The sequence below is a fragment of the Triturus cristatus genome, chromosome 2_2 (genome assembly GCF_964204655.1).
Source record: "Triturus cristatus chromosome 2_2, aTriCri1.1, whole genome shotgun sequence".
NCBI lineage: Eukaryota > Metazoa > Chordata > Amphibia > Caudata > Salamandridae > Triturus > Triturus cristatus.
In genome coordinates, this window is record NC_140582.1 from 575,328,403 (window position 1) to 575,342,650 (window position 14,248).

General features: G+C 43.9%; 1 protein-coding gene across 2 annotated transcripts in view; it reads left to right on the forward strand.

Moving 5' to 3' along the window:
* The window catches only part of TMEM144 (transmembrane protein 144), a 240,369-nt gene that overhangs the window by 85,579 nt on the left and 140,542 nt on the right, over positions 1-14,248 (forward strand). For both annotated transcript variants that reach the window (XM_085641726.1, XM_085641727.1), the window contains 2 exons: positions 3,679-3,758; positions 12,003-12,121. In XM_085641726.1, the coding sequence (XP_085497852.1) occupies positions 3,679-3,758; positions 12,003-12,121 (199 nt within the window). The remainder of the gene's footprint in view (positions 1-3,678; positions 3,759-12,002; positions 12,122-14,248) is intronic.

Here is a 14,248-nt window from a genome sequence, read left to right on the forward strand (position 1 = left end):
CAGTTTATATCTTAATGTTCAAAAACAACATCTGAACAGGTTGCAAGTGGCCCAGAATGCAGCGGCCAGACTACTTACCGGGACACCTAGGTTTGTCTCAGTTAAGGAAGAACTTAAGAAATTGCATTGGCTCCCAATCCCTCTGAGATCTCGCTTCAAGGCGCTTTGTATTGTGTTTAAAGCTTTGAATGGAACAGGCCCTGAGTTTCTGAAATCTAAGTTTTCATGGTATATCCCAAACAGAACTCTAAGGTCTACAGGTTCCAAACAAGTGAAAATTCCCTCTTTTAAGAAAACAAACTGGGGAGGCAGAAGCTTTGCATATTGTGCCGCTAAAGCTTGGAATGAACTGCCTTTCCCCTTGAGAAATGCTTCTGATCTCACCTCTTTTAGGAAAGGCCTAAAGACATGGTTCTTTTCCCATTTTTAAATCTATGCTCCTCAGGTAATCAGTGCTCAGCGCCAGGACCCTTAGGGTAATCGTGCTCTCTATAAGCATTAATAACATAACATAACATGTTTAGTGAAATGAGCTTAAGCTTATATTGTGATTTTTGTGTCCGGTGTATCAACGCTACTTTTGACTTTCTTGCCCTGTGGAAGCCTCTGACTTTGAGACTCAATGAAATACCACAGTAGGACTTAGTGTTTTTTCCCAAGGTAGAGACCAGATGGTTCCCCCTACATTCTCCTCCCGAACAACTAACAAAGATAACTTTACATGGATGTAGAGTTATTTAAAATTAGTGTTATGGATTATGCAGTGCGAAAATAGCCTCTCCTCTGAGAGTGGCTCACCAGGTACCCAATCCATTTGGGTCACGTTGTCACACTGTGGATGAGATTGTTTCCTATACTTCTACTGAGCCAGTACCGCCTACTGTAATTTTGAGAGAAATCTTGATAGATCTTCATGCTGTGGTAGATCAGATGTTGCACCTCCTTCAGTGGTCCTTTGAATAGCAACTTCAGTTTTGTTCCTACAATAATGTGTATTAATCAAGTCCAGTTTCTCAGCAGAGTCCTTTAATCATTGCCGTAGAGGTGTAGCCGTTTATTATTTGTCTCTGTTAAGCCTGTTTTGCCTTTTTATTTTCCCTTTGTCTTTGTGCTTTTGGTTTTGACCAGCCCAGAAAGAAAGGCCTTGCTCCCTCGAGTCCACTGGAATCATCATTAGTGGTTGCCTCTTTTCATGAGACCTCTAGAGAAATTTAAAGTAAATGAGCTGCTGCATCCAAAGTTGTGAAATGATGAGTGACTTTTTTTTATGATCCAATACAAAGCTAAAATGATTTGTCCAATGGTATCTTAACTTTTCCGACTGTAGCTTCTCTGTAATGGACAGCATTTTTGTCTTTGCTTCCAGGTCACTGGTGCGATGTCGTGGTGAAGAGAAAACAGGTAGCCTATTAAAAGATGCTATCCATCCTTCTCGCTGCTGCTTAGATCCTTCCTTTGGTCTTGTTACTGCTTAGTTTAACCAAAACGTCTCTTGGCCTGCCTATGACTTTTGTTCTCCTGGGACCTGCCCTGTGTATTCTCTCAACGTGAGGCTCTGTTCTGCCTTCTCCCGTCACTGAGGAGAAGAGCACTTGAATGAACAGTTGCAAGTCGTCATCTGCTCCTTTGATCAGATTTGTAATACGGATATTATCATACATCATCATATTGTCTAGTTCTTAACTTTTAAGTATGGCAGGCCTAACCTCTGTACTCAAAGTCGTGATCTCTATTTGTAATGTGTCTTCAGTCGTCTTTGTGTTTCAAAGGCAATGTTCTGCTTCATGAACTATGCCCTACTGTATTTATATGCATGCATAGCTCCACGATTTTTTGGCTGGTGACTGATTTAATCTCAGATAGCCCTTTCTGCATGTTTGATTTAATTTTGTCTGCCTGCTCAGCTGTAAGCTATTGCAGACTGTTAAGCAGATCTTCTTTCTTAAGGGGCATATTATCTGCCTGGTGGGTCCTCTTGACCCAAATCACTATTTGCGACGTGTAGAAATTGCCCTATTTCACTGTGACACTGTAAAATCTAGTAACCTTTTTTGTGCCTGTTTTTTGGGAGGCATCAGAGGCACAAAATTAAAGTTAGTTCCAGGTAATCTGGGGGAAGAGGGGTCTCTGTTTCATACATTAGGCCCTTCTTTGCAGGGTTGATCAATCCTGTTACTCCTTCCAGTGCCTGCAGGATGCCTCCGTGGAATGACATTCCCCACGAGCAAACGCGTGACACACCAAGGTGCCAAAAGCCCCTCTGCCTTCCAATATTGAGATGAGGTTAGAACATTGACCCTTTCTAATCACCGGCATTCTAGACTGCGGATTCTTGTAATTGGTGTTGGTGTCCTTCTCACTGCATCACCATTTTGTTTTGATGTAGGCCATGTCTCTTTTCTCTTAGTTTGGGCTTCAGGCCTAGCAGGCCCATTTTGCTTACATGTGCCCCCTCCCTCTTTCTTTCTGTCAGAATGGTGTGTTTTCTATTCTCTTACAGCCCACCTAAGCATCTGCTGTCTCCAGGCTCTCGCCCAGCACCCCTCTGCAGCGCACAGCACCCTGCGTCTTGCTCTCTCCTACCTGGGCTTCGTGCATGTGCTGTCTGGGGGCTCTTTGGTCATGGGTATCGCCTCATCGCCTCATCAGCATCTTCTCCAGGGCAGCAAGATAAGCACGCGCCTTCCGGCAGTAAGGAACCAGTTCTGACGCCCTCCGGTCTCCTCTCCGGGGATGCCTACTTATGCACCTCAGATGTCCTCACCTCCCCGCCAGTGCCCAACGAGTAGAAGGGGCATGACTTCCCTCCCCGAGCCAGAAGGGTCCCTTAGGATCCCATCCCCAGGGTTTTTTTTAGAGTGGGATGTGCAGCCCTCCCTCCGTGAGCCAATACTGGCCCCCTGGTGCCAAAACATATCTTTCAAAGGGAGGGGCATGCAGCCCACCTCCCATAGTGGCTATGGGAGGTGGGCTGCATGCCCCTCCCTTTGAAAGATATGGGCCCTGGAACCCATCCTGGGTGCTGCGCAAGCTGGCATTGCTCCTGCTTGGTGGGAGCAACTGGTTTTGTTTGCTCCTGCCAGATGAGAGCAATGTATTTTTCCCTGCCCACAAGAGTGTGGGCAGGGAAACTAAAGTGTGCTCCCAACCAGCGGGAGCATTTTAAAACCTCCCACTAGGGGAAGCAGACATACCTACCCTTCCCGTGTTCCTGCTCACAGGAAAGACATGTTTTCTGCCACCTGGCGGGAGTTGTTGCGGGCAGGGAAACTACTGTGCCCGGGGCTGGTCTCCCAGCATTCAGTAATTGAGCCGGTCTCATGGGATGGGGTCCTTGCCATGCACCCCCTCCACTTCAATTTTAGGCTGACCCTGGGCAATGGGGTCGCCTTGCTCATGACGGAGAAACGCCTTGCTCCACAATTCTTGCGAGCAAGGCGAATCTCGCTTAAATGTGTTCACTCGTTTCTTATCTGTACCTCTGCACATTTCACAATAAAGGAATTACAGCTGTCTGTGGAGTGGTGTGCTCTTTCCTGGGGCCCCGTTTTTTCTATCCATTTTGTATTTCTGTTTTCTTCTCTTTCTTTTCCTTTTTGTTTCTCTATCTTTCTAAGTCTCAATAACACTAAGGAACCTTTTTCTGCTTCATTAATTCTATTGTGTCAATTTTCATAGATAAACAGTGACTTGCAGCAAAGTCCTCCTGCTGATGAATCGTGGGTGGACAGGCTTTCTCCTTTGCAGAAACGAATAATGTAAGTGGAAGTACTTCATTATCTAAATTACAGTTTTATGTTTTATTAGCTAATTTTAGATTTTATAAATCTTTGATTCTGCGTTTGCTGTTGGAAAAAAGGGTTACAATACTTATATTGCTAGAAAGAAATGTAAACTTACTGTTTTACCCCTCCAGTCGCAAACGTCTACATTTAAAAAAACATAAGTTATTAAAATGAATGCCTTGTTGAAACTATCCACAATGCATGGCTTTGGGGCATGCACTGGTCTTTGGTAATGTGTTGCTGTTAGTTCCGTGCTCCACAATAAACGAGGCATCTGTTTAACCACTAACATACCAAAACACTGTAGCCATAGAGCACGTGGAAGAAAGCCATTTGTCTGTCTCTAAAATCAGGTAGGTTTTAACCGTAAGGCAATTTCTTAGATCTTTGCCTGCATTCTCTGTTGCTTTGTACTGTCTTCTATGACGTTATTTGCAAATGTTTGTTAAGCATGACTGTGGTTCTCATTTCAAGCCGGATGTTCTGAGCATGTTAATGTGTCATTAATTATCTAGCTTTAAATAGAAGTTGTTTGTCCATTAATGATGTGACTACCATTGTGCTGGTGGTCACCTTGTTCTACCATATTCGCCTCAAGATTTTGTGCAAAGGTGCTTTCTTGCTTCGTTTGTATTTTTGGTGTCTGTTCAATTTGGTATGTTGCCTCGTTTTGCCTTTTCTTTTTTTTTTTTTTTTACTGATTTCTTAACAAAGTTTCAAATATACAAGAGTAGAAAAGAGAAAATAGTAGAATAACTAGACTTTCAAGCTTCAACCAAACAGTTTTCAGTTAATTATTGAATTAAAAACATTCTCAAAATTCAACTATTTTTGCGAACCTCCATGTGTGGGTTTTTCTTTAGATATATATAGATAAATATATTTAGATATTTACAGCTGCCCAATAGTGACAAAACAGGATCTGAGTTTACTTCAACTCCAACACACTTGTCTATGCAGTAAAGACGAATCTCCTGTACTTCTCTTACATTGGGCATACCCATACTTTGACATCTTGAACATTGGCTAGATGTATTTTGATTACATTTATTAATATAAGCTGAAATATAATAAAACACCTATGAGGCTTAGAATTGCATCCTCAAAAAACTAGTACCTATTAATACATTAGTATTGTATTTACAATCTTCTTTCCAGCTTCTAGTCTCCTTTTTTCTATGACTGGATCACAAGTGGAGCTGATTACATTTGAGTGTTCTGATAGATTTGTCCCATTCACCTATAGTCTTCAAAGGAGCTTTCTGCAAATAAATTATCAACCATTGCCCTCGTGATTTCCAAATCTCCTATGTGTCAGTTTTGAAGTATACTGATTATTTTCCGATATGAAAACAACAACCATCCCTCATATTTCTGCTTTCTCAATCTAATTGATTACACTTTTATAAACCTCCCTTGGAAAACCCAGTCCTATTTTCTTTTCATAACCTGATTTTCTCCCAACTTTCTATCTTCCTGGCACCTTATGGCACGTCAGATAAATATTCACATTCACATAGCTTAGAGACCTTCGCATCCATTACCAGCGAGCAAGTGCGTGCCTTACTGCCACACACTAAATCAGGCTCGCCGTCAGATGTGGCCCCCTCACATCATCGCAGATCTAGCTCCTGCCTTATCCTCCTCAATCACGGATGTATGTAACCTATCTCTGGACACAGCCACGTTCCCGGCAAAATGGAAAAAGGCATATATAAAGCCATTACGCAAAAAACCACATGCAGATCCTGCAGACCTACAAAACTATAGGCCTATCTCTCTTCTTCCATTTTGTTCTAAAATCATGGAATCTCTGATTAATCGACAACTAACTTCCTATTTAGAACAATATCATCTGCTTGACCCATCGCAGTCAGGCTTCCGTGCTGGTCACAGCACGGAATCGGCTTTAACAGAGGTCAGAGACTCAGTAAGGATGCTATTGGATGAAGGAACTCCCGCTATACTAGTTATCCTGGATCTGTCAGCAGCCTTTGACACCATCTCTCACAGTGTCCTTCTGGATAAACTGCGAGGGATTGGTGTCAGAGGCCTGGCCTTAAATTGGATACATAGCTTCCTGACAGAAAGAACACAGTGTGTACAAATGGATACGTTTGTATCTCAAACGACAGTGGTGGACAAGGGGGTACCACACGGTTCCATCCTAAATCCCACCCTGTTCAATATTTATGTCTCCACACTGGCCTCAATTATTAGATCATGTGGGTTCCATACGATCTCCTATGCAGACGACACACAGGTGATAGTCCCCCTTGGGAAAGACCCTGCCTTCACCAGAGAAAAATTCAAGAGCTGCATGCTACAAACCGCTACCTGTATGAGCAAGAACATTTTACAACTGAACTCTAGTAAAACTGAGATCTTGCTATTCGGCAAAGCTGAGGAGTTATGGTCCACGGAGTGGTGGCCATAAGAATTTGGGGAAGCTCCCATTCCAAAAAAATGTGCAAAGGACCTGGGTGTGGTGATTGATGACAAACTCTCGGTGGAGGAGCACGTAAAAATTACCTCTGGCAAGTGCTTCGGCATAATGCACATTCTAAGAAAAGTCTTTCCCTGGATCCCCCTTCACACCAGGAAAGTTCTCATTCAGGCGCTTTTAGTCAGTAGACTAGACTATGGGAACTCTCTACTGGTAGGGATCAGAGAAGATCTGTTATCACGGCTGCAGGTTGTACAAAACACGGCAGCACGCCTGGCCCTAAACAAGTCGCCACAAACCCCATCACTACCTCTATTACGGCACCATCATTGGCTTCCTATTAGGAAAAGATACATTTTTAAACTCCTGTGCCTGGCATTCAAAGCCCTGCAAGGACACGAACCAACATATTTAACCGAGAAGCTGCAATGGTACTCTCCAGGGCGCCTCCTGAGATCTAGCAGTCAAAGGCTGCCTCGTACCTGCAGACTCAGAAAAACCAAGATGGGAGGGAGGGCATTCTCTCATCTAGCCCCCGCCCACTGGAATAGCCTACCAGAGGAGCTACGAGCATGTCCTAACCTGTCACAATTCAAGAAGCTTCTTAAAAGGTGGCTGTTTTGTTAGAGCACCACCCTTCCAGTAATCTGCCTCCCAGGCGCCCTACAAATATTAAAATTAAATTAACATCTTATTTGGCGGTTCCCAAATTATAAAAGACCCTGCACGATGTTGCTGACTACTGTCTGGCCTGAATAGGTGCAAGTCCTTGCTTTTCCCATTGGCGGGTATGGAGGTGTTGCCGCCGTACAGCCTTCTGAGACTTGGTCTGTTTTGGGTGACTGGGCACTTCCAATATCTAGGCATACAGGTTGCTCATGTGGAATCGCGGCTGTTATAGCTGAACGAGATCGGGGTGGTTGACACCTTGAGACTGTTGGTGGCTTTCTGGAACTTCTTACTGCTCTCTCTTATGGGAAGAGTAGCTGTAGCCAGAATGGTTGTTCTTCCACGTTGTTTATACGTGATCCAAAACTCACTGTGCAGCATCCCCATGAGGGTGTTCCGGCAGTTGAGCTCAATGTTGGTGGCTCTCTACTGGGCTGGATGAGGGAGCAGAGTGGCCAATCATGTTTTAACAAGGCTTAATGAAGATGGGGGACTGGAAGCCCCCAGATTAGATTTATATTACTATGCCACGTACCTACAACACGCCGTCCGGTGTCTAGACAAGGGGGACAGCTGGGAAAAGCCCTTGATTGAAGGATGAGCCCAGTTCGATAGGCTCCCACCCACCCTGATGGAGGGGGCAGGTGCCCCAGTTTACCTGCCATACGTTGCCAGACAGACCGTGAATGTGTGGAAGGTATTTGTAGAGTGCATGCTTAGGCGTGCGCCGTTTCACCAGGAACTAAATGTATGGTCTTTGGTCCGGTATGAAAAATGATGGAAAACATGTCACTTCAGGCCCGGAGGGAGTGAGGCTGTCAGGTGTTCGTGGACTTGTACCCACAAGAAACCTTTATATCATATGACCAGGCATGAGAGGTGTTTGGACTGGGTCTGGGCCAATATCTACAGCACCCTGGCCTCATGGGCCTAGTTAGGGTGACATGGCTCACTTTCCCTAACACTCCTCAGATGACTCACACACTGGACGTCATACTCCTGTGTGGGAGTAGGCGGCAACGGATTTCTCTATTAAATAGGGCCATGAGGACCTACACTGTGGTACCCTCCCCAGGGCACAGGCCGCCTGGGACAGGGATTTGCCAATTCCCATGGGTGACGGGACATGAAAAGCAGTGCGCTGTAACTCATACGGTATCTGGCATTGCACGCTTTAAATTAATGCATTTTAATTACCTGCATCGCGTGTGTATGACCCCGATGAAATTGTGTTGCATTGACCCAAACCGCAATAATGCTTACCGTAGATGAGGAGTACCGGGGGCTGACTTCCTGCATTTAGCCTAGGGGTTCCTTGAGGTGCACCAGTTCTGGACCCTAGTGGTGGAGCGGGTGAGGGGAGGAACGGCCTTCGGATTGAGGCCACCCCACTGCACTGCCTACTGGGGCAGGCTCCTAGACCTAAAAAACGCAAGATGGCTTGCAAATTGCTGCACTCACTCCTTGTTCTAGCGAGATGAAGGATCTCGATAGTATGGAGGGGAAGGTGCTCCCCTTTGATGGTCGACTGGTTAAGAGACGTGCGTGAATGGTCGATTGCTGAGGAAGTGCACATGAAGGCTAGAAGGAGCGATGAGAAGTTTGATGAAGATCTCATGGTATGAAGAGAGCTCTGAAGGGACATCCTGGCCGCTGGGAGAGGGGGGGGGGGCTGAGAGTGAACAACACGATTCGGAGGCTAGCAGTAGTAGGATGGGATAAGATGTGCATGTCTGCCCCTGAAGAGATTGCTCTTGGGCCCCTAGCATGTATTGTCAATTGAAATTGTCTACCTCTATTGTCTTTTCCTCTATAGTGTAAACTGCTCTCGGATCTATTCTGACCACGTGCTGGTAAATGTGCACCCACCGTGTTGTTACTGTAAAATGACAAGGTTATCAAAATAAAAAAAACATTTCCCGCCTGTCCTGGGGCCAGATGGGCCCAGGGCAGGGGGTGGCATCTCCCCTGCCTGGGGAAGCCTTGAGTTGCATATCAAAGGCGGCAGAGGTCTTCGAGGCCTCCTTCCTTGTTATGCTAATTTACTAGCCTCTGGGAGGAGGAGGTGTAAACGCCTCCCTCCAGAGCAGACATCCTACATTCTAGAGGGTCAGAAACTTGTCTGTGTTGGAAGCCTGGACCAGTCTGTCAGCACAATAGAGGGCTAGTAGGTTTCATGGGGTATCTCTAAGGTATTCTCTGGGTGCATGTATTACTAAATCCCTCACTGGAATCCGTGTGGGCTTACTAATACGAGGTGATTGATACCAAACACAATAGGTTTCAGTGAAGCCATTATGTAATTGGGTAACTCGTTTTGACAAGTGCCCAGTACATACCTTAAGATGACTTCCCTGCTCACTTGCAATATGTAGTAATAGAACTATACATCAGAGGGTCATATCTTTTATGCAGATATGTCCTCGCATAAAATATAATGCACCCTGCCTTAGGGTTCAAAGGCATTCTGTAGAGGTGGGTTACATATATTAGATGCAGTGACTTTGGCATGACACACAGGAGTGTGTCATGTCATGTTTTCACTCACGGTTTGCACCATGTCACGTAGCCTGCAATGGCCGTCTGTGTGGAATTTGTATGTGGATCCCCTGCGGTGGCATAAGATAGGCTGCAGCCCTTAGGGACCCTGTTTAGTACTCCTATCCTAGGTACCAGAGGTAACACTTACTTGAGACTTAAAGGGATACTAGAGTCCTTTGTCAGTTGTAGAACAATGAGCCATCACTTTGTTTTAAGGAAGGAGCACTGGCACTGAGGTCTGGTTAGAAGGCCTCGGTGCACTGTTAGAGTCGAAAATCAGCATCCAGTTGCTAAAAAAGGGACAAAAAGTAGGTGGGGGGCAACTGCAACAAAGTCATCCAATTGCATTAGTCACTCAATTGGAAGGTCTTGTGTTAAATTCTGCCCACTGAAAGCCACAGTAGCAGCCTGCACAACTGTTTTTGAGTTTTTCTTGGTATGCAGCAGTTTCATGACAGATGACTCTATCGTATTCAGAAGATATGAGTTCAGCTGTTGGCGGCATTCTGTACAGAACATATTTGTCCAGACCATCCCAGCTGCACTGCCTGCCGGTTGAAAGTCAGAACTAATTCAATTCTCAATGCATTGATCTTCTCCAGGGACTCCTGATAATCTCCAATATGTACGTCATATGATTGGGAGACTTCGCTCTGTGATGAGCCGTCCCGACAACACAAACACTTTTATCTTTTGGAAAGCCTTGTTTTTGCTGAACAATAAATGTCTTATGTTTTTTAGAAACTCCATGTTTGTGGTGTGATTTTGTTTTCTTAAACATCCTGAGTTGTGGCATTTGCCTTTCATATATTTCTAGTTTGGAATCGCAAAGCTAATAGTGTGCTAAACATCACCCTTCACGTTAATATTACCAATCGTCTTGATATTCCTTTCCTTCTCATGCCATTCTTTGTGGTATCTGCAGCTCACTGAGAGAGTTCCATTTACTTCTTTCCTCTGTGCCCATCACTTATTTTCCTTTACCTTTTATTGTTTGACTTCTGTTTTTGATCTTCCTAAGGCAGCTTAAGCAGTCCCATGGAGCTTAAGCAGTCTGTAGCAATAGGCAGTACATTGATTGAGTGCTCTAGGTGTCATATATCACATTTGACAACCACTGGTTGAGTGTACCTGTCATGATTCATAATGTATGAAGTTCTGCTCTTCCACAAAGGCATATGGGTATTTTATTGGTGAGATGAAATGAGGCCACAGAGGGAGAAACACCTCCTTCTTTGCCATAAGTTGCTGTACTTTCATTGCTGAGCTGAGAAAGCATTTGCTGGAAACTGCTGTGTGTAATTCGAGCAGACATGATAAAACGTGCTGCAAACTCTCTTATTTAATGCATGTTTCTCGTAAGTAATTAAGGTTCAGAAAACAGCGCAGGAGGCAAATAGTAATAAATGGAAGTTTGGCCTATAGGGGAATAGGCACATTCCTGACTGCCCAAGCATATTGGTTTTCAGGGGCAGAGGCTAGTGTTAGTCACATGCCAAACACATCTCTGTAAAGGCGTGAAGGGCCAAAACAGAGCCATTCCTATCTGACCTCATTTAAACCCAACTAGTCTGCCTCATTCAAATGGCAGGCACACCTTTGAAAGTAGTGACATTTAGGTAGTCAAAGACAGTATAGTAACAGCCTGAAATGTTCTTATTAAAATGGTGCCTGCATCACCAACATGTTCTCATATGTAGGTTCCCCTTAAGAGTGCAAGAAAATAATTTCTGAGGGATAACATCTAAATGTTGATTCACAAAAACAGGAATGGTGGAATTTTCCCCTTGTAAATTAGATTTACTCACATGGAGGATTTTTTGTGTGAACAAATCTTCCACTGGTAGGGTTGATCAGTGGCAAGGCGGTCTCTGAATTTAAAAAAAAAACCACACACACTTGTCACTTTGTAGCAATTTTGCAATTTTTGTATAAATGTTTCCACTCTGAAACGCTTGGAAATGTTTCCTACCACAATCCGAATTATATAGGTTTTTAGAAGAATGATGCGGGAGTGCCCCTATATTAAATATTGGTGATGGGGAGTGTTTCCCCATAAGAGCAACATTTTCTCTGCATGTTTACAAGTGTAAATCCAATTCTGCTTCACAGTTACCCATGCAGAAACGTGCATTAGATGCATTTTTAAATGCATGTATAGTTACAACGGAGTACTCGTGGATATCTAAGACTTGTGTAAGCATGAAGCAGGAGTATATTTCTGTGGGACTTTTTTGCGTTGGGCCTTTATTTCTGTGGGACTTTTTGCATTGGGTCTTTATTTAGCTTTCAGCTGTTTGTGACTTTCTCCCTTTATTGTTCCTACTGGCAAATGGACTTTGGTGGAATTGACCAGATTATCTTTCAGAGGCCAATGTGTAGTAGCACATTTTGTTTGTTTGCCGTAGCTCTGTCCCGTCTGTGAGTACAAAATCAAATGCAATCAATATTGTGCAAAATGTCACTAGAACTCTTCTGTACGCACTGATTTAGATGTCACCTCACTTTTATATAGTGTCTGCTGTCTAATGCTCGTTTCTGCATTGTTTTTGTTTCACAAGAGGCTGCTCACTAGCCATAGTAGCTGGTGTCCTGTATGGTACAAATTTTGTTCCAGTTCTTTATATCAAGGATCATGCCAAACGAAATGAAAGCATGTATGCAGGAGCCAGTCAATTTGGTGAGGGCAGCCACTTTTTTTTATTTGTCTAAGTCCATGCATGTGATTCTCTGCTTTGCCTCAACTCTGTGCATCTTCATAGCTTATTAACCCATGTAATCAGGCATCTAATACATGTTTGCTTAACCTGAACATTCACACATTTTTGATGGAGCTGCATCATTGTTTAAGTGTATGTTAATCTTACTGTGTTGTTTTAAAAAAAAACTAAATGTAATAAAAGGCATTTCATTGCAATAAAAGCTGTACTATGCTTGCCATAAAAACGTATAGCTAGCACCTACCGGTAAGATGGCTGATTCAGCTACCCATGTCAAAGGGACAATCAAATTACGAATACCAACCATTGGCAATGCCAATGGGACTGGCTGGTGCTTTGACTTGTAAGTAAACTTTTTGACTTTGTCATTGCTTCTTTTGAAAAGTGTCTAGGGGATCCCAGTCCTATTGGACATTGCATGCTTCACAGCAAAAGAATATTACCATGGCACACTTTACCTTAAATAGAAGCAAAAGAAGGTCGAAAATGGGCACAAACCCAAATATAACCTTTACTCTGCTCACACAAATGGAAACAATTGTCATCTTGTTGTTTGGAAGAATGGATTGGCATCCAATCACAGAAGACGTTGTAAGGCCTTTAAAAACAGCTGAAGGAAAACCATTAGACATGCATTTCTTACATTCAATGATCACTTGAAACCTGAACTTTTACTTGGGGATGCTAGCCCTTGCCCAAGTAAATGAACAGATCTATGGCAGGGGCTCTGTTGCCTGATCTGTCTTGTTGGTCTTCTTCGATACCAAAAGGATTTCTATTGTTAGGGATTGTTTTTAGGGCCGCACTCAAGCATCCCGAGAAACAACATGTTGGCTTGACATGAAGCCATACACTTAATCACTTGAGAGATCGCATGAGATAGGCACACAAGTTGCATATCGTCCTTTTACCTGCTGCAACTGAGACTTTAAAAATTAAGCTTAGTTAAACTTTACTATGTTGTTGAGGTAAGAGCTTCTAAATCATGTACCAAAGTACTGCTCAAATCACAAGCTCAGCTTCTAAAACAATCATCTTCTCAGTATGACATATTTTATTGATGATTGTACCTCCCACACGTAGACCTCAAACTCTATATTAATTTACTTCTAGATATGCTAGATTGACTGTCAAGTTACTGTTTGCTGATGCACATTTACTGTTACTCTTGTGGTGCCTTTGCCCTAATATCCACAGTGGTACCATTGCTTTACAAGAAGTACTGCACACTTAGTTGACCCTCCTGCAGGAGGCCATGACTCCATCAGCTTTATTGGTATAACTATTCTCAGGTGAGTTTCTCTGATATATTAAGCACATGAAATTGCTGTTTCAGTAAAAACTAAATGGCAGTGACAGTGTATTATTGGTGTAAAAGCCCAGCTAGGAGTGCCGCACAATTGCTGATTCATGGCACAAGCCTTCGTTACTGTCTAGTAGTAGCAACAAATGATTTTGTTTCAGGAGCCAGCTGGACCCTATGGCTTCAGCCTTGAATGCAGGGATTGTTTTTTCACCACATACTAAAGGAAATATTCTCATTAGAGCATGACTGAGGATTGCATTGAGTGACAGAACGAGTGATTGTGTGCAGTAAATATTGTTTTAAACGTAGGGCTCCGTGTGGTGCTGCTCCATTTTTGTTCCACTCTTGCCTGTTAAATTGATTTTAAACATTGTAAGTGTTTCTATATTCCTATATTCCGCGATACACACCGCCCTGCCTCACTTACCCGCACTGTAAAAATATTGTACACACGCTGCTTTATCGTGACGACCCCCGTTCCTCCCGGCACCGCCATCTTGGGTGTGTAAACCGGCTTTGGTGCCACTACTAGCCGCCATCTTTAGAAGGCGCTCTAGTGGTTGGGGATTTCAGCGGTCACCTATTTAAGACGCCCAATGCAAGCGCGCAGCACGCGCGCTGCGGGCACGCCAACGGCGCGCCGGAGGTGCGCCAGAGGCAAGCCCGTCTGCGCCCGTCCGCGCCCCGGTCGCCCCCAGCGCCAGCAATGCTGCTCGGTCAAATTGCCAGCCAGAACGAGTGACATACAGCAGAGCACAACTATTACAGCTAAATCCATCAA